The sequence below is a fragment of the Centropristis striata genome, chromosome 11, assembly GCF_030273125.1.
Source record: "Centropristis striata isolate RG_2023a ecotype Rhode Island chromosome 11, C.striata_1.0, whole genome shotgun sequence".
Taxonomy (NCBI): Eukaryota; Metazoa; Chordata; class Actinopteri; order Perciformes; family Serranidae; genus Centropristis; species Centropristis striata.
Genome location: NC_081527.1, coordinates 27019188 through 27046611, shown reverse-complemented (window position 1 = coordinate 27046611; position 27424 = coordinate 27019188). Strand labels below are relative to the sequence as shown.

The 27424-nt window shown below is 38.3% G+C and overlaps 1 protein-coding gene across 1 annotated transcript in view; it reads right to left on the bottom strand.

Moving 5' to 3' along the window:
* The window catches only part of myo10 (myosin X), a 174510-nt gene that overhangs the window by 75451 nt on the left and 71635 nt on the right, over positions 1-27424 (bottom strand). Inside the window, exon 4 of the mRNA XM_059343807.1 lies at positions 8718-8905. Within this exon, the coding sequence (XP_059199790.1) occupies positions 8718-8905 (188 nt within the window). The remainder of the gene's footprint in view (positions 1-8717; positions 8906-27424) is intronic.

Below are 27424 nucleotides of genomic sequence, written 5' to 3'. Positions count from 1 at the left end.
AAACAAACAGAGATCGCTAAGTGAACACCTCCTGTAGCAGCAGCACATACACATTGTATTGCTACAGAGCTAACTGTAGCTAACTGCCGCAAACGGCGGCTCTTCTTAACAAGCCGACTCGAGCCGAGTCGTTGCATTTGTCTCCAGTGGCTTCCTTGAAAAATAGTCTCTAAGGGGGTCTGAAAAGTCGTTAAATTTAGCAAACAAAGTCGCTAAATTGGGAACACTGCTTTGCCGGCTTTTACAAATGGCGTCTGTCGTGTAGAGTACTACGTCAGTAACCAGGCTGTTTTCAGGGGAGAAAAAAGACCCTGCTCTTCAATAGGGACTAAAAAAATCCAGACAAAAAGCTAACAGCCTCCACTCTTCAATTTCATTCTTTCCACCAGATGTTGAACCTGCTGCACAGATTTGCTCCCATTCAAGGAGAGCATCAATAAAGTGCATTAATGGGTGGTCAAGTCTGAATCATAGTTGGAGTTTCGGCTCATCCTAAAGCTGTGTGATGGGGTTAAAGTCGTTTTTTCAAAGAGAAAACTATTTCTAAATGGAGCACTTTGTGCACAGGGACATTGTCATGTTGAAAGGAACAAACAAAAACTGTTGACACAAAGTTGTGTGCACTGCAAAAAAGGTGTGTCTAAAAACAAGATAAAAACACTTAATCTGAGGGAAATGATCTTGCTGCATGGACAGATAATTTCACTTGACAAGATTTTTTAAATATAAACATAATAAAACATGTTGAACGCTTAAAATAAGAAATTAACTCTTAAAACAAGATCAATTATCTAACACTTCTAAATCAAATTTTTTTTTTTTTTTAATCTTGGCAACAACAAATACTTTGCAGTGTGGACAGTGTTGTGAACGCAGCATGTATATACTGCAGTATTAAGAGCTCCACACCAGGATAAACCGGCCCCAGACTAAACGCAGGGTGTTGGGTCATAAAAACATGCAAATTCTGTCTGAATCTCCACTCTATTGCTTTATTATCCAGAAGAAAAGCTGCTATGGTGGCATTCGCTGTGTGCAATGAAGGTTTGGAGGTTTTCCAGTTCCTTCGTTGGCGGTGGAGAACAACTTCTTGCTGAAATCTGCAGTGAGAACACAACAGGGGGGGTTCTATTAAAATCATGTGGCTGGACGCAGGCAGGTATCCGCTTGGGTGGAAACGCAAAGTGGCATTCAGGAGCATTAATGAGCAGATGCCTTGTGTTAGTGTGGGTTTCTTCCTCCTCCTCAACTTCTTCTTCTTCTTCTTTTACATCAGCTCCTGTTTCAATCGCCTCCCTCTGCCTGGATCTGATTACCCACAATCCCTAAATCCAACGAGAAAGCTTCCTGCCTCGCCTGAAAGTGCCAGCTTGCAATTTATAGCTCTTCTCCCTCATACACACACACACGCACACACGCGCACAAACACGAAAAGTAATCGTTTCTGTGTGTGGGGGGGGGGTGCTGCCATGTTTCATGTTTTATGGGGGTCTGCTCTGCAATGGCTTAGGTGTTTTTGGGGGACCAGTGGGGTAAATGTGTGTGTCTGTGTGTGTGTGTGTGTGTGTGTGTGTGTGTGTTCATTGTGATCCAGACCACGTACTGTGGCAGCTGGACTTTGACTCAGTGTTAAAGTGATCCTCCATGCAAATTCTAACTTCAGGTATCAAACATACAGACTTTACAAGTTTGAAACCTGCTGTGAGAAATTTGTCCTTTGTCAAGGTTTTTTTTTTAGTTTTTTACGCTCAAGTGTTGGTTTGTAAATGTTAACTTTAATTAATGCCACAAAGGATTTATTTACGTTAAGACAATGTCCCGACACTTTTTGGGTAGTGGGGTTCTACAAAAAAGTTGTAAACTAAAAACATTTTTCAGTTTGAACGGTAAATATATTCACTTCTTCACTCAAGTGAATGTGGGTCAAAATGTGGAAATCATTGCATTCGGTTTTTAGTAATTTTCTATGTTAAATTTGTTGTTGCTCACCTCATTTACAAAATCTATTTTTCTAGACTAGTTTCGTTGCAAGAAGACTTTGACTGTTGTTAACAGGTTTGTGTTGCAGAAAACAACAGAACGAGTTTGGCAGCAGAGGGGCACAGTCCAGGTCAAACTTGGTTTTATGGGACAAAAGAGGTTTCTGTTAACTAACATCACCTTAATTTGTAATGAAAATGATGATGAAGAATAAGCTTTGCGAGCTGTTCTTCACTGTCACTATGTTGACAACAGGTCAGGTAAAAATAATCCATAAAGAGATATAATATAATATTTTGTTTGAGTTCCAGCAGTCCATCATGACTCCTGAGCAGCCTCCACCCTGATGTTCACACTGCAAAAAAGGTGTGTCTAAAAACAAGATAAAAACACTAAATCTGAGGAAAATGATCGTGCTGCATGGACACATAATTTCACTTGACAAGATTTCTTAAATTAAGATTATTAAATCTAGAAATAAGCATGTTGACCGCTTAAAATAAGAAATTAACTCTTAAAACAAGATAAATTAATTATTATTTAAAAGGTTTTTTATTGTATTGTATTGTATCCTTTGGATCCCCATTAGACTTTATAGAGATGAAGACTATTCTTCCTGGGGTCCACATTAAATCAAACAGTTAAAATAACACAATAACATCAGAGAATAGCATGAAGTCATTCATCCTAACATGATCATAATGTATATTAACATGATCATAATGTATATTAACATGATTATAAAAGAGTTGCATGATTATAGACGAGTATATGAGGTAAGCATAACATGTACCATGATGTTCAATGCAGATGTATTAACATGCTTGAGTTCAACTTAACATGATTTCCTAATTTAATAGAAGGCTACTGCAACATAATATTATGACGAAACACTGCTTCTCTCAGTTTTAGTTTAAAACTCGATGCTGGTTATCTTGGTAAGAAACAAATAATTGTCAGGTCACTCTGCGCAGTTCATCGCTGCTTGCAGCTTTAATTTATCTTGTTTTAAGAGTTAATTTCTTATGTTAATTGTTCAACATGCTTATTTCTATATTTAACAATCATAATTTAAGAAATCTTGTCAAGTGAAATTATCCGTCCATTTGATAAAATGTATTAAATCTAAATGCGTCCTTGATTTTGAGGCAGTTGTTTAAGTAACTTTCATATAAAAATGTTTGAGATACAATCTACTTATTTTGATCACATTAAATATAATCTTTATGTGAATGTAATTCTAAATCAAGAGAATTTTGAATGAATCCAACACAATAGAATTAGTCCATTTTAATTGATACTTAACACTTCCTGTTAAGTTATTATTAACTCAACTTGTAACGTAGTTAGATTTAATAAATATTGCATGCAATCTGTTGCCTCATTTTTATTGAGTAGCTATTTATCTTTTTTTACAATGTGGTTTTATATTGCTTTTAGACACACCTTTTTTGCAGTGCAGTCAGCACTCAGCCTACACAGCCAGGCAGCAGCCCTCAGGACAGAAAGCTGCTCCGCCCTGCAATCATTCACACCTCACACATCCATCAGCCACAGCACTGAGCAGAGCCAGCTGCAGCCTGGCCTTTTACTACAGAGGTTAACACTGACACTCACACATCAAACACTGAATCTAAAATATTAAGCTAGAGCAAAGTTTGTGCCGTCACATGTTTACAGGTGGTCAGTAAGTTTCAGGTGTGCAGCCAAATTCAAGTTCAATTCACTGATTTTCTGTCTGACACTGGATCTCCTTCTGTTTAAAGTATCAAACTCATCATCTGCTTCACATTCACTCGGCTGCAGCTGCAGCGGAGCAGCTGGGGGTTCAGTGCCTTGCTCGGGGGCGACAATTAACAGCTGATTAACAACTGAGGTAGTAAAAATAAAAGCAAGGTTTAAAAATGACACTCGCACTGTCTGAGGTCAAGAAGAGTCAAAGAAGAGGAGGGCACTAAAATAAGCAGGCATACATGATAAAACAATGAACAAAAACATTGTATATGAAGCAGCTCACAAACCTTTTTTAATTAACATATTTATCAATTGATTATTTATGCCTGAATCTTGCAAAAACAATGTTGAATATACATTTATAAATAAATAAATAAATACATATATGAATGTATATACACAATCACCCATAAAGTTTGAATATTTGTTTTTTTAACTCTTTCCATGAAATGGTTGTGACAATGTGAATGTATAGATTCTCAAAAGTTTACTAATCAATCTCTTTCAAATAAAATGAAACCACAATTTACAGAGGATTGTTTCTGAAAACACAATTATTCCAACTTTATGGGCAACCGTGTATAAAGTATGATATAAGAACTATATAAAAACTCCCCAGAAGAAATTGCAACAATGTATGGTAATTTATGTGCAAAAATACAAATGTATTACTTACGAAATGTTTTGTAATTATGTCTTTTGTATTAAATGTTTTTTTTTTTGTAAAATGAAAAAGTTTTGCAATTACTGTTCACTCTGGGGAAATTTTACTATAATAACATTTATTTTCTTACTTGTGCACGATCCTGTTTGACATCAACCTCAAAGTATACTTAAAGATGCAACAAAGCAGTGCAGTGTGTGTGTTGGGAGGCTCAGTGTGTTATTTTCTCTATTCTAACACACAGTAAAGCATCAGGCTGTTTTAGCTGAGACGACTCTTAAAGGTCACCACTGTGGTCTGTGGTTTGTCCTCTCCTGCCTGCAGGCTTCATGTGCTATCATGGAAAAACTACGCAACACAACATGGTGATTTTCTTTTTTCCTGAAGCTACAGATTCTGTGGTGAATTAAGTGTTTTCATAAACTCCAGAACCTCAGTGGAAGTCGTAAAAGTCTGTGCCATCGTTTGAAAAATACACAGGAAGGAAATGCAAAAAATAATCTTTTTGCAAAACTGAGAAGAGATGAGATGAGACGAGATGACATCTCAGCGGGAGGAGAAGCAGGGATCAGCAGGATGAGGACAAACACAAAGCAGAGAAACGTCTCTGGAAGCTGAATGGCAGCTTTGTGCAGCTCAGGAACTTCTCCAACGACAATATGACATGTTTGTGTTTACGCCTCGCTGCATATTCTTCCCACCGACCAACATCCTGTCAGACAAAAGGGTTTCTGTGTCCTGAACAGAAGGACGGACTCAGACCAGAGGACCACTGAGGCAACATGTGAGGTGAGAAACACACACAGAGCTGCTTTTACACATTCCAGCAGCGACACACACAACTGTCTTTATCCCTCTGAACCCCAACAAGCCATTTCAGGGTGTTTTCATTTTCCTCTCTGTGTCCTTGTATTTTATTGCAATACATAAAGTCTATTTAAATCTATAAGTCCTGCAGCTCTATGGAATCAGCACAATCATAGCTAGAAGTGGAGACAACTCAACATGTCTTTGTGCAGAATAACACAGTTAGAATGACAGAAATCATAAAAAAAAGAAAAAGTTCAATTTCTCAGATAAAATATTTTTTAAAAATTGGAATAAAATTGAATTTATATATAAACACTTTTCCAAGTGCCCACGTGTAAGTAAGAATGTTGTAAAAAAACAAACAAACAGTTTTCTCCACATATTGTACATATTAAAGTATTGTCATGTTTCCAGCCTCTCCTGTCCTCTCCTCTCTGCTCTGTGTAAACAGATTTTCAGTGAATATTTGTCACATGACTGTTCCTCTCAGCAGAATCAATCATGACTTCACAGTGTCTCTGAAGAGCAGAATTTAATGTTTTTTACAGGATCTCATTAGTGCCAACGCTTTATTGTTGGACACGTTTTAATTGAGACATGTAGAATACAGTGATTCTGGCAGAAATATCAACTGATCAAAATAAAGCTTAAAATAGCTTTGTTTTGGTCACTTTTTATAATGGAAAACTATCCTGTGATCTGTTCAAGAACTGTTGGAAAGATCAAATTTAATTGATAATTGGCACTCGTAATGAGACCCGCGCGTGCGCAAATCAAACATCCACACGCACATATTGTTTTTTCGAGCGCTTTCAAATCACTCCCGAGCTATTTTGTATCCTGCATCTCTGCTCCCTAGAGCAATATTGCAGCCTGCGAGGAGGAAAACACGCTTTGCACGCACGCGGGTCCGCTCTCCTCTGCTCGCTTGCGACTATGCTTGCGACACTTTGATCTGCCCGCTCGAGTGTGTATTTTTAGTGGGCGGTTTTTGTCAGTAAGGGGGCGGGCCTGGGCGGGCATGCCAATCACCATTGTACCGAATATGATTGGTTGAGCGACTTTGCTGATTAGACAGCAAGGTAAGGCAGCTCCACTAGGACAAACGGGGCAGATCAAAGTGTCGCAAGCGAGCAGAGGAGAGCGGACCCGCGTGCATGCAAAGCGTGTTTTCCTCCTCGCAGGCTGCAATATTGCTCTAGGGAGCAGAGATGCAGGATACAAAATAGTTCGCGAGTGATTTGAAAGCGCTCGAAAAAACAATATGTGCGCGCGGATGTTTGATTTGGTCTCATTACGAGTGCGCGATTTATGTCATTGTTCTAATCCCATAATAATGCCTGTTGATAACTGTGCATTTTAGTGACCTTTTGAAGAAAACATACATTTCAGAGGGTTAAAGTGATTGTGTTTGTACGTCATTTAACTGCTGAGTGCAGGCAGTGACCAAGTTTTTCTTCTTTCAGCTGAAGCTTCTGGCAGCAGTAATGGAAGTAAACTAAGACTCCTCATAATGAGAATGAGAATGTCATTAACAATGAAAGCAAAGCCACCCTTCACTTTCTGCTTTCTTCGCAAACTCAAACCAGCTCACGTTTAAACAGGGACATGTGCGTCTCATTACCCACAGTGCCAATAAAAACTGGGCCAAACAGGGCCGTAAACTAATGCCAGCTAATTGTCAGAAAACTGCAACACAGCTAGACATGGCTCGTCACCTCCACTTAACTTTTTGTTCTTCATTTTACAGGTTCTTTAATGTCTTGACTGACACTTTATCTGACTATTATTCATCAGAGATGAGAAAATACCTCATGTTTGTGAGTTCAGTTTTCTTCAGACTCTATTATGCTTTAATATGTTCTTTTTGGGCTAATATTTGGGATCTAAAGCTGTAGAGATGAGACAGTAATGACTGATTCATGTTAAATTACAATTACACTGAATGATTTCCTTTGTTGTTATATAATTCTGTGGCTATTTTGACTTCCCACGTCCCCACAGGACGCTTTCAGGATACCTCGATGACCACAAACACAACAGTTTCCCACAGAGTCAAACACTCTGATGTCTCCTGTATCCGCTGGTCTGCTATATCGGGGGCCCAAATATTATCATTACTGAAAATGTAAAAATAACTGAGTTTTCTGAAGCCTGAGGGAAGAGAACGTCTCCGTCTGTCTGATGGAACAATGGAGCGACGGACGGAGGATGTGAAAGTCGTCCAGCTGAAATCAAAGAGGAAGGATGTGAGGAAGGAAAGCAGCGGACAGAGGATGGAGATAGTGACAGTGTGTGTGTGTGTGTGTGTGTGTGTGTGTCACTCAGATCCTCAGAGCTGCAGCCAAACTGCCCGGGGGACTTGAAACTTGATCAAAGTGTTTGTCACAATGAGGGGAGAGCAATTAAACGAGCTTAAGACCACAGCAGTTTATTCAAACGGCCAATTAGACCAGTAGTTCTCAACCTTTTTGAGTCGTGACACCCAATTTAACATGCATGTTGTCAGTGACCCCTGCTCACTGAACACAATCTCACAGTTCAGATCATACAAACTCAGTTGATACGACAAATTTTGGACAAATAATGAAACAGACAACAACTAAATCATCTCTCTGTCTGTGCATTTATATATGTTTTTATATTTTATTGTTACTTTTAATCTAAGTCCTTTGCTATAAGTTTAAAGGTCCATTCTGACCTCCTGAGTGTGTAACAGTCAGCTTCAAGCCAGAGACTCCTTGGAAAGTAATCAATCAATCAATTTTATTTATATAGCCCAAAATCACAAATCACAGATTTGCCTCAAAGGGCTTCACAGACTGTACATGGTACGACACCCTCTGTCCTTTGACCCTCACATCGGCCAGGGAAAAACTCCTTTAAAAAACCCTTTTAGCAGGGGAAAAAGAAGAAGAAACCTCAGGGAGAGCGACAGAGGAGGAAAAGTGTTGGGAAAGTAAGAACTTGATACTTTGGGATTTGTCTGAAAAGACACAAAATTACCCAAAAAAGAATCAAATTGACCACAAAATGACAAAAAAATTACCAAAGAAGACACAAAATGACCAAAAAAGGAAACAAAATGACCAAAAAAGACACAAATTGACCACAAAATGACCAAAAAAGAAACAAAATGACCAAAAAAGACACAAATTGATCACAAAATGATCTAAAAAAGACACAAAATGACCAGAAAAAAAGACACAAAATTACTAAAAAACCACAAAATGACCATAAAAAGACATTAAATGACCAAAAAGACTAAAACACATTGACACGACTTCCAAAAATGATTTGGCGACCCCCAGAAATCATCTCGCGACCCCAATTGGGGGTTGAGAATAGCTGAATTAGACGACTCAATGAGACCTCTGACAAGAAAAATGAAGAAAATGTTTTGCTTCCCTGCCAACATTTAATTAGATTTCTGCATCTGTCAGCTTATTAAGGAGCGTTTCTGCTTCCTAGTAGCCAAAATCAACCACAACGCCACTTAAAACAAGAGGATCCGGTAAAGATCACCCACCTGATGAGGACACACTGGTTCCGCAGCCTCTTCCACAGAGAGCGGTAGCACTCATTGGCGATGGCAAAGATATGTGGGGAGATTTCACCGAGGTGGTGGCGGCTGTACAGCTCCACGGCGGGCCGGTCATACAGGCCGGCGATCGGCTGGTACGGGTTCACCGCCGCCAGGATGGAGCCGATGTACGTCTGAGGATGAGGAGAGATGAAGCAACGTGTTAGAAATATGACCGTAGCAGCACATGTGGGTGATTCTCATGAAGCCAGTCTAAGCTATGTCTGTGAAGATTATAGGGACATTCTTTATTAAACTAAATATATATTTCACTTTTATATGAATGAACAATATAGCCATAATGAGGCACAATTCATTGTTTTTTGCTAAAATAATAAACAAATCACCATTCACAACAAGGTAATCATGCAACGATAATAAAAGGAAATTAAGAAAAGGCCAATCGATAAAAGTGAGTATAATAATAAGTCATCTCTGAACATGTGTGTTGTTTTTATCATTTAATCAGAGCCAAACATCTCTGCTGCCTGTCGGTGCTCAGGTGGAAGCACAGGCCGAAGGCTACACATAATCCAATTTCTCAGACAAAAGCTCAGAGTCATAAAAACCTTATTAAGCTTCACGGAAGGCGGACGGGCAGCCGAACACGTGACAAAATCTCCTCTGACCTTTTGCTTTTCTTGTCACCACCTCCCCTCAAACTGCACATTTTCCAAACCAGCGTCATATTTCAAAGTTCAAAGCAAAACAAACCAAACTGCTGAAATAGGAGCTTGTGGAGCCAGAATATGTGTTGGCAGCAGCCTCAGCGCTGTGGTGGTGACTAATGGATAAATAGGCCGGCTTGGAAAAAAAAAGGCAGCACTTCAACATGTACAGAAAACAAACGACTGGCCTCGCTGAGAAAGGGTGGTAAAGGTTAGAGCAGCATCATCAGGCCTCTCAGACTCACTCAGGTCGAGCAGAAAGAAGGTGACGCTGTCAGAAAAGCTCACTGTCATTGTCAATGGTTCAGCTCTGAGCAGTTTGAAAGGTTAGAGAAGCAATAAGCTGATGTTTCTAACATCCACTTCTGCACAAAAACAGCGATGCTGTCAGAACCGGTAAGTGTTTAGAGGTGTGGTAAACAGGCTGAGAGAAGTTTTCCATCTCTCAGACATGCTCACAGTCCAAGAAAACTAATCTCTAATTGGCTTTTCCTTTCAAACCAAAAATCACAGGAGGAGCAAAGCTGACCCACAGTTTGGAAATGTTAAAAATGAACATATCCAATTTTGGTTTTCCCCGTTTGTTTGTGTACAAACCCTGAAATGTTGTGCAAACTGAAGTGGGCACAGTCATAATACTGGTCTGTGAAAGGAACACATTTGGATCGACACAAGAAAAACAACAACATTGGCTACACTGAAATAAATTATTCTGTTGTCATTTAATTTTACTTAATATATTTGATAAATATAAAAAATTTAAATATAAATGTGTCCTTGATTTTGAGTCAGTTGTTTAAGTAACTTTAATATAAAAATGTTTGAGATGGAATCTACTTATTTTCACATTAAATATAATCTTTATGTGTATGTTATTCTAAATCAAGAGAATTTTGAATGAATCCAACACAATATAATTAGTCGGTTTTTAATTGACAGGCACTTCCTGTTAAGTTGTTATTTACTCAACTTGTAATGTAGTTAGATTTAATTAATAATATTGCATGCAATCTGTTGCCTCAATTTTATTGAGTAGCTATTGTTTATCTTTTTTTACAGTGTACGTTGAAGGTAAAATCCAGAATTATTCTCCTTCTCATTCCTAACTTGTCATGTTCAGTCAGGACTCTGTCCTTTGTGTCAAACTATGACAATACTGGTCTCAGATTTACACTACTTGGTTAAGTAAAGTAAAAAAGATCATAGTTCAAGATTAAATAAGTATGTTTGTTACATAGTACACTGTAAAAAACAACAACTGTTGTTTTTACAGTAAAAAAAACTGGCAGCTGTGGTTGCCAGAACTTTACCGTAATAAATACGGTGCAACTTTTTGTAATATTACGGTAAAATGATATTAGCACTGTTGATTTCACGTTTAAGATTGCCATTTTATTCCATATTTTACCGTTAAAAAATAAAGTTTTTCTATCAAAAGAAATGCTGTTCTGACAAATGATTAACAAGAAAATACTTTATAAATGCTGCATGAATTAAAGATTTTACCATCAAATATTACAGTATTTTTGTTAGAGATATGGTGTTTAGTACATTTAACAGTAAGAAAAAGTATTTTTTACAAAAAATAAATGCAAAAATGATGGCTTGTGTATATATTGCAGTATATTTTTGCTACAAACACGGTGCCAGTGTATTTTACAGTATAGTAATGTAATTTTTTTTAAAACCTGTAAATAAAATTGTGTTTTGTCTGATATATACATTTACGGTGTTTTGTTCTTACTGAAACTGAATTAACCCATTTATCATTTTACAGTATTTTACTGTCATGGTTTAGTAGTTTTTCACCGTAAAATCTACAGACATTTTTTACAGTGTAAATCACTTTTTTCACACATGGGACACAAACTGCCGATTCCTGAGTGGATGCCTGACCCATCCAACCAAAGTCAAAGTCAAATTTATTTACATAGCGTATTTACAGACGGCTCACATTTGACCTGAGCGCAACAAGAAAAATGTTTGTGTTATATGTGCTCTCGTTGCAAGATAACAAGAACATATGAGCCAGCAAAGAGACACTGAGATCTTTAAATTGTTTTACAGTTAAAATTGTATTCACATTGAGCTGGTTGCCATACAAAATAAGGTAACAAACCTGTAGCAAATCCTTAGTCCTGCTGCTGCTTAAAAAGGGTTGATCTACTGATGGTCTAACACAGAAACACATATCGTCTGGACATTTTCTGATGTCTGACTAGCTTTAGTTTCACTGTCAGCTATGTGTAGATCAAAAGGACTTCAAAGTCCATGGTGCTCTTCCTGTAAGTGACTGAGCACTTTCTCCAAGAACAACTGAACACAAACCACCACAAATTACAGCTTTAATCTTTATCTGAACAGGTACAGTAATACTACACTTCACACTCATAAGTCTTTATCTTTAATTACTTTAACCCATAAGAACCCAGACCCAGTTATCCTTAAAGGAAAGTTATGGGGGATATACCACAGACCAAGTGGACCACATAGAAGACATTTATGATGTTTTTCAAAAACACTATCCCTAAATGTCAAAGATCTGTGATGTGACATAAACGTTACATTGGGCGTTTATGGTATTTATGTTTATAATATATATGTTTATAATATTTCTTATTTTAAAATATAAAAAACTAGACACATTTTCTGCTTACAGAAACAGAAATTTGCCTTTTCTTTGCATCTCCACAACATTTATCAAAATTGTGACATTAATAGTGCTGTTTAACAACAAATTATTTTTCAGATTTGTTTTTAAGTAGCATAATAATAATAATAATAATAATAATAAATCAATAATAAATAAAAACAAATAAACGTGCCTTTTTGTTTGCATCTCCATAACATATATCAAAATTAGAATTAGTAGAATTGTTAAATGGGTTTAAATTTAGCCTCCTAACAAAAAAAAAAACTTTTTGAAAATAGCTACTTTTTCACATTTCTGTTTCCAGTCACAGCCACATTTTGGAGAAGTCTCTTCTTGTCAAAGTCACATGACCACCACACCAGGGTGTTGAGTATACGTCGCTTAGGGATTTAATGAGTTAAGGTGAAGCATAAAGCTGAATATGGGAGATTCTAGAAGATTTAAAGTGTTTGTTACATGGGTGTCACCATGGGTTCTTATGGGGTAAATGTCATTTTTTGATCACAGTTGTCTGCAGATGAGAACATTTTGTCCGTGCAACTTGGACCGACATGTAAAAATCTAATCACAGCAGCGTGCAGTGTTCCCATAAAAACACATCAGGATGTGAGCGTCTGCCTGGAGGAGATGATGAAATGCACTTAGAAGGGAAAAGTAGAGGAGAAAGGACATTTTGCTTCTGCAGAGCATCTCCTTCTCCGAATCTCTCTCTTATCCTGTTGATCTGCACCGAGCCTCACTGACCACAAAAACACCAAACGACATGTGAAAGCAAACAGAGCTGTCAGTCGTCTGTCAGTCACTGTACAATCACACACCTCATCTTGTTTTAGTTTGGCTGGGGTTTATATTTCACACCTTTTCCCTTTCCTGTTTATTCTGCTTGTTACGCTGAAGTGGATATTTTCTTTGCATCTCCACAGCAGCTGTTTATTATTCTTTTATTACCTGTGATGCGGTTAGTAAAAGTGCTGCTCAGGTTTATTTTAGTGGAGCTTCAAAGTGTCAGACTCCTGCTGAGACAAGGAGATTAATTAAAAACGGAAGACTCCTTTTCCTCATTATAGAGGTCAATGAGAAAAAAACACTGTTTAGTTTGGATGAATAGCAAGAACAAGAAAACCCCAAAACTACTCTCTCTAACGCAGTCTGCCATGCCTGAGATGGAACCATGTTCTGAAGTGGAGACCTCAAATTACAGCCATAATAAGGACAATTAAGTTAATAGGCATGCTGATGTATAGGGAATGGAAAGAAAAGCAGCATTAAAATCACGTTTGAGCTGAGCAGTTTCGTCAGCAGAAAGGAAAAACTTTGGAGGAACTTCAGAGATGAAGAAATAAGCTTCTGTTGTTTCCGATTGTATATTTTCCAGAGAATAAGTTCATACAGCTTTGAACATTATGAAGACAAGAAAACATCAAGCATCTAGTTACAGCTACAGATGTACTTGAGTCATTAAAACCATGTAAAAATGTTTTCAATTATCATCAAATCTGACATACAGTCATCCAATAAGCTGTCCTGTTAGTAGAAGTATCAGTGGTGGTCGGCTGGAGTGACAATACTGACAATAATAACAGTATTAAGGCGTTAACACACCAAAATATGCAAAACACTTGAGAAAAATTTTACATCAAAATGAATCATACCAGCAGCAATGCTGCTTTGCAGCAGTTGCAACACTTAATAAAAGGGTCATATAAACTCACTTAATCTGGAAAAAAAGGATTGATTCATCATTTTCTATCTTTCTTTCAGTTCCTTTTTAAGCACTGAGTACATATGGCTTTAATTGTGAAAGGTAAGAAAGGAAAGATTTTGAAAGGATGAATAAGTCTGCTGCTTCTGATATGAAATTGTGAAATTGGTTCAGGTTTAAATCTGAACAAACTTTGAAGCCCTTTGAAGCCTTGAGATCACACTTTTATCAACTCTAACCTGAGTTCTGTTGCATGAATTTTTAAGGAGAATTTTGGCATTATTCTATATGTTTCTCATCATAAACAAATCCAGACAACAAGAAATCAGTCCATCTGTGAATTCTGTCTCACTTCTTTACTCTGTCTGTGGCTCTCAGCCCATTGGTTCCCTAATGAAGATATAAATCTTTAATAAACACCTCACAAACAGGAGATTTTGGTTAAAATTTGTCAACTTCCTATGCATTCGCTTCTGTCTCTGTTTAGCATCTTTCAGTCTGTCCTTACATCACATGCGTGGCTCCTTTTTCTCAACACAAACTTGGCTATCAGTCTGATTTTTCATTTTATTTTGATAAACAAAGTATAAAGCTGCCAGGAACCCAAAATACAAACAAAAGACACAGGTTTCTATGGAAATATACCTTTTTAATTATTATTATTATTTTTTTTTACCATTTATACACACAAAAACAGCAGAAATAATAATAAATAATAAAACTACAAAACAGTCTATTTGCATGTAAATTAAAAAATAGTAATAGTTTTCCTTGTAGAAAGAAAATTCACATTTAAAAATGGTCTAGAAACATAAATGTCACACTGTGAAAGCTCCTATGATTGCACTTTCAACTGGCTTTCCCAGCTTGTCTACATATCATATATAAATAAAGCTATTACTGTAAATAAAATGTGTGTATTTTCAATAAATAGATGGACTCCAGAGGGTTAAGACACAGTGCAGATTATTGGCATTCTTTAAACATGTTACAGACAGAGCAAGAAAAAAGCCATTAAAAGCATTAAGGCCCATCAGATCAAACTGCTGTCCTCTTTCTAACTGATATCTCATCAGCCGACATGTTTTGAACGCTCCCTCCCTGTGATACATCCTGGTTAAACATCCTGTTTAAACAAGAAACAGATCAAATTACACTTGCAGAGTGCTCCTTAAAGCCTACTTTGCAGTGACTTTAAAAGGTAAGATGAGGTAAAAATAGAAAAAGTTTCTCAGCGAAGATGTCTACGGCCCCTCATACCTACAAACCTCTCTATCACCTGTCCTCATTAAACCCCTCACTCTAAACTCCCCTCCACATTCAAACAACCCACTGCGACCACTGCAACGACTCACTGACCTACATTCAGCCGGGATGCAAATACATTTGAATGGCAGTTGAGGTGACGGTATTTACATGACAAATAGTGGCTAGGGACGACCCTGTGCAAATGAACCACAGAGGAGAGAAGAGAAGAGGGAGGAGGTGTTGTTATAATGATGCACAGTGGATCATAAATCTCCTGTGTGTGTTATCTCTCACAGTGTAAACACAGCTCGCTGCTCAGGTGAACCACTCACTTTAAGGGTAATAAGGCAGAAATGTCCATCTCTTCCACCGGCGGTGTAAACAGTTTACAGTGTGACTGAACTCAGCAGCTCGTGGTGTAAACGTCTCTGCAAACGCTGATGTAGTATCGTGTCATGTTTGGGATTTTTACTTGACTTCTTGTTTATATTTTCTAAGGAAAGTGGACAGAGAAACACCCTGCGACTCGAACTTTCACACCTGGTGACAGCTGTGAGGCGTAATGCTGCAGATGTAGATGTACGATCAAATAATTTACACACTGCAAAAAAGCAAACTTGTATTTTTTGGCCTGAAACAGTGATTTAAGTTGGTAAAACTTGGAAATATAAATTATTAACGCCGTCTACAGCTAAAGAGAGCTTCGCGTCTGCTGCAGCCATGTTGGATCCGTAAGAAAACTACAAAACTACAAGCTTCCGTCTGTCCAATAGTACGCTCTGTGATTGGATCCCTAAAACAGGGCTACGAAACGGCAATAGTTTCCAGACTGCATGCAGGTTCGAAATGAAATCGAGCGCACAAGGCAGTATGGGTATACCCAGGCTACCAAACTGCTACAACAGCCTCTCAATCTGTCTGTACACGTCTCTGGTCTGACCTGCTGCTCTGAACCTTCTTCTCAATAAAAATATGATCAGAAAAGTTACAGTTCCTTCAGCAGCATTCTGCAGGAGGTAAAGTTCACAAACAAAGATGAAAAAAAAATGCTTTGTGTAAAGTCATGCCTCTCCTTAACTCGATGAATTACAACCATTTGGACTCCACTAGGTCCCCTGTTGCTGTTTCCAGGGCAGCCTGAAGGCTGGCTGAGAGCTAACTGGCTGTGACTCTCATCAGAAGCTGTCCTATTGGCTGATATGATTAACTGTGGCCCTTCACCCTCTGTGTGCAGTGTCATCAGCCATACCACAGACGTGACGCAAGAAACACGATACACACGTTTGTTTGTTTGATGTATTTAACCTGATTAACTTGCAGTATTTATGACAATGGACCAACCCATTTACATGATCTCGATACTGATGGAATGTAAATAATTACATTTACTCAAGTACTGTAATTCTGAGGTACTTGTACTTTACTTGAGTATTTCCACTTTAAGTAACTTTATACTTCTACTCCACTACATTTATCTGACAGCTTTAGTACTTTTCAGGTCGAGATTGAACATGCTGCTTACATAAATAGATCAATAATAATAATACAATAATATATTTGGAATAATCATAATAACCTGGGTCCCTTCCGCATAACGAGTACTTTTACTTTTGATACTATGTACTCAGTACATTTTGATGTTGATACTTTTGAATGCCGGGTTTTTACTTGTATTGGAGTAGTTTCACAGTGTCGTATTAGTACTTTTACCCAAGTTAAGGATATGAATACTTTTTCCATCACTGCCAACTGCCAATAGCTTTTTATGCCACAAATTGTACAACCCCCCCCCCCCCCCCAAAAAAAAATAAAAAATAAAATAAAAAATAAAATAATAATAATAATAATAATAACAAAATAAAATAAAAAATAAATAAATAAAAATACAAAATTTGGCAGTTCCAGGCTGTTTCAAGTCTTGTCTGACCTGAGGAGGCATTTATTTAACTTCTATATAACTAAAAAGTAAAATATCAGAAGAGGAAAAAGGAGAGAGAGGACAATTAGGTAGAATAAGAAATCATGTGCATGTAAGTATTTACTAAAAAGTAAAATGGTGGCAATAGAAATCACAATATTCATGCCGATTCATTTGAAATGTAGTTTTAAGATATGACTGAAGTACACTGCTTCTGCGTTACATTATCACCTCAAACCTCAGAAGCTTTGCTTTGGAATAAACTGTGCCGACAGGTGGACGAGTGGTTTGAGAGGCTTTTATGGATGTTTTGCTACTTCATTATTCATTCTACAGAGAGTGAGATGTATAAGTACAATATCACTTTATCTTCAGTTCAACAGATAACACTGTGTGTCACTGGTCAAATTGACATCTCTCGCTCTGGGATCAGTAACTGAAGCTCAAGAGACTGTGTGTTTACAGAGAGGCGTCAGTCAGAGCTGCTGCTGTAACTGTAGAACAGAGGCAGGCAGGCAGGCAGTCGGACCTGTCCAAAAAACAAGATCTCTCAGAGACAAAGCCAGATAAATGCACCGAGAGGGAAATGAAGACCAGATGGAGAAAAAAAAGAGAAAAGAAAACAGCGAAGGATCAGATCCAAAGCTCTGTGCAACCTGCCTGACTGACGGCAGGAAATGTAAGAAAGAGGAGAGAGTCAGTGAGTTAGCGTGTCAATGACACACATTCCTGCACATTTGTTATACTTGGCGATTAAAGCGGTCCTGATCCACAGTTCATGTTTAATATCCCTGTTGATGGAAGGAAACCCCACATCTGCAAAAGTGGATCTGTTCAGATGAGTTTATTCTCTCATTCTTCAAATGACGCAGTGACACTTCTGACAGGTTTCCTGGGGACGTGAAACCCTCTCAACATATTATAACTGGTAGTATAAGTTTTGATTTTTGTAAGAAAAAATACAGTTCAGTACAATTCAGTTGAATTTCCTGACTGGAGGACAGAGTTAGCTGAACACAGAGTTTTTTTTTCCTTTTGTGGTGTCTAAAAAAGCACTAATCTTCTCCACACAAACACTGTTTTAAATAAACCTCAGTCCAAATGAAAATACAAAAACACAAATGAAGCACAGTTAAAAGTATGTCAAACCAACAGGTGGTGATATAATCCTAACCTAAAGCCACGTTGACCGATCATGCAAAGAAGAAGAAGATGTTGGCCACATAGAAGCCTAGGGGCGGCTGTGGCTGAGTTGGTAGAGTGGCCATCCACTGTTAGGAAAATTGGTGGTTCGACCCCTGACCATGGCAACCTACATGTCGAAGTATCCTTGGGCAAGATACTGAACCCCAAATGGCTCCCGATGCTGCGTTCATTGTGTGAGAAAGAATTCCCAATGGTGGCAGGTGGCTCCAGTGTGCCCTGGTAGCCTCTAACACCAATGGGTGAATGAGTGCAGTCTGTAGTGTAAAACGATTTCGATAAAAGTGCAGTCCATTCACCATTTACCTTAAAAAAGCAGTCACAAGCAAATAACGCTGTTTTTGTTCTGCACATCTTGAAACTGTAACCTGAAAATTTTCTGAACATTATTTTACAAGAGCCGTGTTTTGACTAGGAGGGAAAGTGTCCACCAGGAAAGTCTCGGGCCACACCCTCTCAAAAGTCCTCTCACTCTGCGTGTCTCCACTACAAGTTAGCCCCCAGAGGGATTTAGAGACTCTGGAGGTGACGTATGGTTTTCACCGTCGCTAACTGTGCACTGAGTCTCCGCTGATCATAAACATAGTGATTGTGAATCACCTCCTGTAGCAGCAGCACATACACACTGTACTGCTACAGAGCTAACTGTAGCTAACTGTTGCTAACGGCTAACGAGCAGACTCCTTCTTCCTCTTCTTAAAGAGCTGCTAATGAGCCTCCGCTTTCTTGAAAAATATTCCCTAAGGGGGTCTGAAAGTCGCTAAATTTAGCAACAAAGTCGCTAAGTTGGGAACACTTCTTCGCCAGCTTTTACAAATGGCGTGTGTTGTTGAGAGAGTACTACGTCACATCCCGCTTAGTGATCTATCCAATCAGCAACCAGGCTGTTTTCAGGGGAGAAAAACAACAAATACCGGCTCCGGACTGCTCGTATTCAAATTAGGGGCGTTTCGGTGAGTGAGACCCCGCCTCATTCCGGGTATAGTCCCGGTATTACACGGTAGTGGAAACAGCCCTAAAAGGTCCATTTTCAGTGACCAGAAAGCATAGGAAAAGCCTAAACTCCAAAAAGAAAGTTTTTGGTCACTTGAGGGCAGCAGAAATCCGTTATGAACACATCATTGATATATCATCTTTTAAGTTGTTTTAATTAACTTATTTCTTATTTCGACACCCAGCAGTTTCACCTGAGGAGTGTAAGTCCAATATTTACTCTCTTTTGGCTCTGTTTTTGGTCTCCACCAACTCCTGTGGGGGAATACCTCTCTTTAGCTGCTAAATTCTCCACTATGTTCACCAGCTTGTCTCTAAATGTGTCTCTGCTGTTGTGGCTACAGTGGCTTTTTACAGTTTTTACAGCCTGAAACGACATTAAGAGAGCTGTTAGAGTGAAGCAGAATCAGATCAACGATGAGCTGAAACTCACTGTAAAGCTCTACGACATGCAGATGATAATGGACTGAATGTTTGTCAGTAAAAGTAACCCCTTTGACATTGTGATTTTTTGTTTTCAATATAGATTATTCAAATCAAATCATTCTTCCCATATCTGCAAAGCTACTGATGTCTGTGTGTCATAAATTCAGTAATCTGTCCATATGCATGAGAGCGTCTCAGAAGCCCGAATTATCTGACCACATGGACTAAATATCCTCACTGCCCAGTGTAATAAACGCAGCCTGATGATCAGAGCTGTAAAACATCATCCGAGCCAAAAACAATATGTCCACCAGATTCCAGACTAATCTGTTTTTCTGATAGTAACAAATAACAGATGGGTAAATAACTTCTAACTGCCAAAACTGACCATAATTAGAAACCCAAAAATGCTAAAAATGGTGCTAAACCATTTCAAACCATACATGTCTCCTCGCAGTCATTTCTCACACGTTATTTAAAACATACTTCTCACAAAAAAGAAAGATCTAAATTAAACCGACGGGACATTTGTGGTCTCAATCAGGCCTCACAGGAAGTGATGTCAGCACAAAGTATTTGTGTACATAGCCGAGAGGAAATGACATCAGGAGAGTGTTGGCGAAGCGTGAAGCTCCGTTGGCTGGAAGGTTGTTCCTCCACATCTGACAGTAATCAGAGCTCAGAGCTGGATGACACAAATGTAAATGTATCCTCCACACATGCACAAGATCTGCTTCTAATAAAGAGTACAGTGGCTTTGTGTTTCAGTGTGGCTAAAGGAATGTGTGTGTGGTCTGTAGGTATAGTGTGTGTGTGTGTGTGTATGTGTGTGTGTGTGTGTGTGTGTGTGTGTGTGTTTGTGCGTGCGTGTCTTTGTTTGTGTTTGTGCAGATAGAGCAGATATCTACTGTGGGAAAAAAGTGTCAGGAAATCTAATAGAATGACTCCTGAAATTACTGACATATCTTATATGGGAAGGAACTTTAACCCTCTGAATGCCTGGTGAAAACTTGACCAACAATTATTGTAAAAATTTTAACTTTCCAACAGTCCTTGAACTGGGTTACAACAGTCTCTGTTAGAAAAAGCACCTGAAATGAAGCTTAAAATAGTGATATTTCTGTCAGAATGACATTATTCTACATGTGTCATTTAAAACCAAAATATTAAATTCTGCTCCTCAGAGACACTGTGAAGACATGATTGATTCTGCTGAGATGGATGGTCATGTGACAAATATTCACTGAAATTCTGTTTACACAGAGCAGAAAGGAGAGGACAGGAGAGGCTGGAAACATGACAATTCTTTAATATGTACAATATGTGGATAAACTATTTTTTTAATTTTTTTCCTGTCATTATAATGGTGTTTTTCTGCACAGATACGTGTCGGAATTGTTCCCACTCCTAGCCATGATTGTGCTGATTCCATAGAGCTGCAGGACTTGTAGATTTTATGTATAAAAAAACCGAGTACAACAGTAGTGAAACAGCTTTTGGGGTTCAGAGGGTAAGTTAATATCTAGTCAATTAATAACTGTCTGCAGAAAACACTGCATCATCTGGAGTTTTTTTTCAAATGTTGAGCCATGACAAGCAGGATTTTACCACTTTATCATTGTTATCTGTGTGTAAATCCACAGTTCAAGCACTAGCGACTTCGTAAAAGATTATTTTGACACAATCAAGTGAGCCCATTAGCAGGTTACTCATTTACAGGCTGCAGTTTCACCAAGTGTAATCTCTACATTCCAGGCTTCTGCTGCATTCATTGCACCTCTCAGTTATGAGTTGGGAGTTTGTGAAAGTGGAGCAGCAGCTGGCTGTTGCAGTCTGTCAGCGGGTCGGCAGCAAACACGGCGACTTATTCAAATAAGCTGAGTGAGTCACGAGACCGATTCTGCTCCTGCTGAAACTGACCGAGTTGGCACCGTCTTTGATCCCAGAGGAAGAACGTGACTGAGCGGTTTGTCCTTGACGTCCCGTGGGAATCACGGAGCTGCACAAATGTTCCACTATCTCTGCTAATCTGAGCTCTCTCTCTCAACAAGAACCTCATGTGAACCTGAACCACTAAATGCTTCCAAAAACAAACCGCATTAACAGTTCCAGACTGGCTCAGGGTGTGATGATCTGACACCTCTTTGGTTACAGTGCAGGCAACTTCACATGAGTGCTGCAGTTTTCTAGCAGGGATAAAGTTGGTCTGAACGCAGCCTCAGTGCTGTAAATTGAGACAAATTACCCAGAAAAGGAATTTCCTGCCATTAGTCATACGTCATGCATGATACTGTATATTTAATATATGCTGTATGTATAAAATATGAGCCACTAAAGGTTCCTGGGTAGATGTGAAAAGCTTTAGATTTGAAAGACCCCCTGCTGGGGTAGAGGAGTAGAGGTGCTGACAAATAAATGGCCAGACGTGTGTGTGTGTGTGTGAGTGTGTGTGTGTGTGTTTGCAGAGATGGGGGGGAGTTAAGAGAAAAATATTGATGGCGGCAGATGAAAAAAAATAACAGCGTGCGATTGAAAGATGAGAGAATGTGTATGTCAGAGTGTTTGTTTGAGAGAGGGACGGTATCGGGGTACAGAACAAATCAGAGATTCCTCAGAGAGACAGGGAGTCTGTGTGCGTGTGTTGGTGTGTGTGTGTGTGTGTGTGTTGGTGTGTGTGTGTGTGTGTAGCTGCTGTGATTGTAACCAGCTGTGCTGTCGACTGGTGGCCTCACTCGTCTCCTCTGCAGATTCCAGTGAAACACACACACACACACACACACACACACACAGTTCACAGTTCAACTATGGAATGCTAATGCTAAGGAAGGCTAACTAGCTTCACAGTTTAGCTGAAGCCTGGTGCACACTGGAGGATTTTCAAAAAGACATGATGACAGAAAGAAATTATTTTCAATGTTTTAATCTTAAGTACACACTTGAGAAGGCCGACAGATGACTAAACTGCTAAATGTTCTACACTAAAAAACATAAAGAAAGAAAGAAAAAAAAAAAGAAAGGACCTCCTAGTCAGTTTCTTGTCCTTGTTTAGTGCTGTCCACCTGGCTCTGGACAAAAGACAAACGCTTTACTGGTGCTGTTCTACACAAGTATGCACCATCCAGCTGGTGATGCTTCCCAGTCAGTTCGGCCTTCTGCTCTAATGCTAATAATGCTTCCTTCAAGAAAAAAAGTGCAAGAGGCTTCGATCCAGTTAGTAACTTTAAGATCATGTTTGTTAATCCCTCACGCTACACGATCATTTCGGTCGATAATCCGTTCAGACCAGCCTTGAATCGAGAACAATTGTTCAGAGAAATTATCCTCTTATGTGGTGAGAGCATGAAACTAAAATACTTCCCCAGCAAAGCAACCAGAAACCAACTAAACAGTTCAGAATTCCAGCGATCTTGTGTCTTGTGCCCTTTTTAAAAAATCTTTGCAAACTAGATAGTAACTTCGAGACAACTGCAACTATTGGAGATTGTGGTGTATTTCAAATGTTATATTAATCAATTTTTTTGTTATGACACTTCTAAACACACTATAGCTCTATGCCAAACACTGCCAAACACACAGAAATACAATTAGAGACTTGTTTGTTTCATGTTAAAATTCAGTGTTTCAGACTTAATGAAGTAAAAAGCTCTACCCAACCCAGTCTCCAGACTAAATGTTGGTATTGTAAGTATAAATATCTACTTTTTTTAACCAAAACTTCATGAATATGAATGTTTGTTGGTCCCTCTCACCTGCTTGACGTATATGCAGCTATGAACTTTATATTGCTACATCACAACAACCTGCCAGTCAGAAGTGAAGATAAGTGGAAACACTTTTGCAATATTTTGCAGTACGTCAAAAATAATTACCTCCTGTCTGCATGAGATTTTACAACCAATCAATTTGCTCCAAAGAAAAAGCTTAAAATTTAAAATGAATAAAAAACGTGTTTAGTAAAAGCGTGTTGGAAAAAGGTTTAAATAATAATGAATTGTACCCTGTGTTGTTAGCTGATAAATGACAGAAAATGTGGAAATAACTGTGTTTAACTAAAAACCTGTGATTGGCATCATGTACATACATGACTATAATTTAACACCTGTTTTTGCACAAAATACACAAAATGTATCTATATCATAGCTGATATTTATTTTTTCTTAATTTTTTCTCTTTATTTTTTGCCCAGTTAAAGTCAAGTAACTGCTTTACACTGTTAAAAAATGTATGTAGATTTTACGGTGAAAAACTGCTAAACCATGACAGTAAAAGACCGTAAAAATGATAAATGGGTTAATTTAGTTTCAATTTTTTGTTTTTTGAAAAATATAATACTCCACTTTAAAATACACTGTACTATGTAGGTATTTAATGTAATATATATAGAAGTCATCACTGTAATTTTTGCATTTACCTTTTTATCTCACTATTAAAACTAAACACCATATCTCTAATAAAATATACCGTAATATTTAATGGTAAAATCTTTAATTCATGTGGCATTAATAAAAAGTATTTTCTTGTCAATTATATGGCAAAACAGCATTTCCTTTGATGGAAAAACGTTTTATTCATGCAGTAAAAATTAAAATAAAATGGAAATATTTAATGTAAAATCAACAGTGCTAATATCCTTCTACCGTAATATTAAAAAAAGTTCTACTGTATTTATTACGGTTAAGTTCTGGCAACCACAGCTGCTGTTTTTTTACCGTAAAAACAACAGGGTCTTTTTTTACAGTGTAAATAAGAAAGAAAATAACACTGTAGAAACAGACTTGACGGCGCGGCTGCATGATGGACTGAATCATCTCATAGATTTGGGTCTCATTAAAAGCATTTAACAGCAAAATAACATCATTTGTTGAATCATCAACATCTAGATGAGCTTACAGCAGAGGAGGTCAAGAAGTGAGTTCACAACAGTCCAGAAAACTCACCCTGTCCTCAGGATTTATCTTTTAAAGGACATGAAAAGAGACAAAAAAGAGGGGATTTGTTTGGTGGATGTTGGTTAAACTCATTAATTTTCCTTATTTAATTCTCTCAGAAGTTGGCAGGGGTGCTTTCAGGAATTTGGGGGGGCCCCTGCAGGTTGTGACATGGGGCCCCTCGCTCTGATGCGTTTGATTTCATGAATCAGCCCGTTGCCTCACCTTTCTCTGCCCTTTTCCCTGCAGGGGGGAACACAAGAAGTCAGGAACTTTACCTGTTATTCGCCCACAGAGTAAGACCATGTGAGAAATATAAAGCCTGCATTTTGCCTCCCACACAGGCAGAAGATCCAGACACTGAGTTCTGACTGTTCATAATCTGCAGCTCTTTCATAGAAATGTCTCTTTTATGAATCCAGAACCAACCTCCTCTGACAAAACACTTTGAATAAATGACATGTAACCGATGAAGCATTAAGCATGAAGCAAAAGTTTTCTGCAAGATCTCAGCACTTCTCATGCAGAAGTCAAGACAGATATCTGGAAGGAATGTGGAGGCCAGACCATTTTTCATCAAGGAAAGAGAAGAGTGTACAGTTTTACTGGATGTGGTGTTAAATTACTGATTTATCAGGTGTATGTAGTTGGGACTTCTTAATGAAAAATCATGACTAAACTTAAGTATTATTAATAGTAACAGCGGTTGTGGCTAAAATATATAGTATAAAATGTTTATTGAATTAGCAGCAGCACATATTTAGCTTTAGTTCTGCTCCTTTATTTAGCTTGAAGTTGTTCATATGTTGCTAAATTTGTTAAAAGTTAAGTTAAAAGTAAATTTTTCAGTTGTGTTGAAGTATATTTTGTTTGAGTAGCACGATGTTACAGCTCTGCTTCTAGATACTGTGAAGACTAAAACAACCCTTAAATGTTCACTTATTGCTACATATTATGAACCGCAGGTAGTTCAAATGAGTTATGAGAATAAAGTTTTATTTAAAGGTGCTGTAAGATAAATTCACAGTCTGAGTTGGGATTGCCAACATTTCAAACATGGAGCGCACTGAGCAGAAATGGTGGCTAGCAGTGCTATCTATTTATTTATTTATAACTAACCTGAGATCTCCTCAGCATCCATTTGAATATAGTTGGAACCGGTTTTCTGTATCAGAAACGACTGTTAGCTCTCTGAAGTTTGCTTATAACTAGGGCCGGGACTTTAACGCGTTAATTAAGATTTATTAATTACAAAAAAATCAACGCGTTAAAAAAATTGACGCATTTTAATCACACTTATTTTTGCAGCGCGGAACGTTACTCACTGGATGAGTTTCTGGCAGACCGATTATACTGGAGCACCAACTAGCGTTCATGAGTTCAGACAACAACAAACCACAGTGAACATGAAGGAAGAAGCTGATGAGAGCGCTTTGGTTGGCCCCGTGGATGATGGGACATTTTGTTACAAAAAAACCAACGGATGAAAGCGTCGATAAGAGCATGGTTGTGTTGCTATGCAACAAGGAATTCACATATCACCGCAGCACATCCAGCCTCAAGTATCACCTCAATGCAAAACATATAGCAGCTAGCGGCTAGTGTGGTAGCTAGCGTGGATTGTGTTTTACTTAAAAAACCAAAGTATTATAGTTTACAGAAGGTCTACCTACTTAAAGGCTACCTGAATTTCTGAAATGTACTATATTTCTAAATATGCTATTGCTACACTTAATGGCAAAAATTGCACTCGTCTGTTGGACTTGAACAAAAATAAACAATATTTTTGTTGCTTAAGCTTTTGTAGTCAGTCATTACTCAATGGTATACTAAAAATCCATGTGAAAAAATTACTTCTCACTGTTCTCAGGTCAAATATTTATATTTATATATTAATTAATTACGAAGCCTCTAATTAATTAGATCAATTTTTTTAATCGAGTACCGGGCCTACTTATAACCTTTCGCTTCACTTTACAACAACCCACTTCAACTCCTCTAACTTTCCCTCTCTGCAGCCTCTTTACCAAAAACACAGAAAAAAAGCCCAGTCAGAGTGCAGCAGTGATGAATTGATTGGATAATTTTGAGCATACGGGAACGTTCACATGTGATTAAAGTAACGAGGCGGCGTTTGTCAAAGGTTACTGCGGCTAACTTGAGCAGAAAGCACAAGGCTGCCTTTGTCACCGGCTTGTTGGGCAGAAAGTGCCGGGTCAGGTTTGTTCATTAGCAGACAGTCACGGTGAGAGCTGTTTGTCCTACATGTTCCTTTGTTTTCTGCTCCGTACTGGAGACTTTCATCGGCTCCTTTACGCTGACTGGGTCAGAGGAACAGAGCTGCTTTGTTTGTTAATTAGCTGACTGTGTAAAGCAGGACAGTGTGGAATACATTACTGTAGCACAGCCTCCTGGAACCACTTTACAGCTACTTACTCTTATTTTAGTTATGATACCGGCAACAAACATCTCCCGAAGGAAACCTAAACCTCAAAAATGCCAGATTTCGGCTAAAACCTAACCAAAGTGCTGTCTCATCATAAAAGTGATTTATTGTCAACAGTTTGGAAGGCACAGACAAAAGAAGTCATCCTGCTGACAGAGATGTCAGATCAGAAGACATGGACGAGGACAAAAGACGTATTTTGTTGCTAAATTTGGAGGATTTGTTGTGCTTTTTTGGGGTCCTTGGAACTTTATCCTTAACCCTTTATCGGGCGAAGAACTATAGTTGATAACTTCAGTAGATATCAAAATGGGGTCCCCATGTCTCTGTGTAAGGTCATAGAACCACATGGATTTCTTCCAGCTAATCAGCAAAGATCAGGCGGCGTCACAGACAGTGACACCATGACATCTGACATCTGTATGATAATAGTGTAATAATAATAACTTTATTGACCTCAACCTCTAA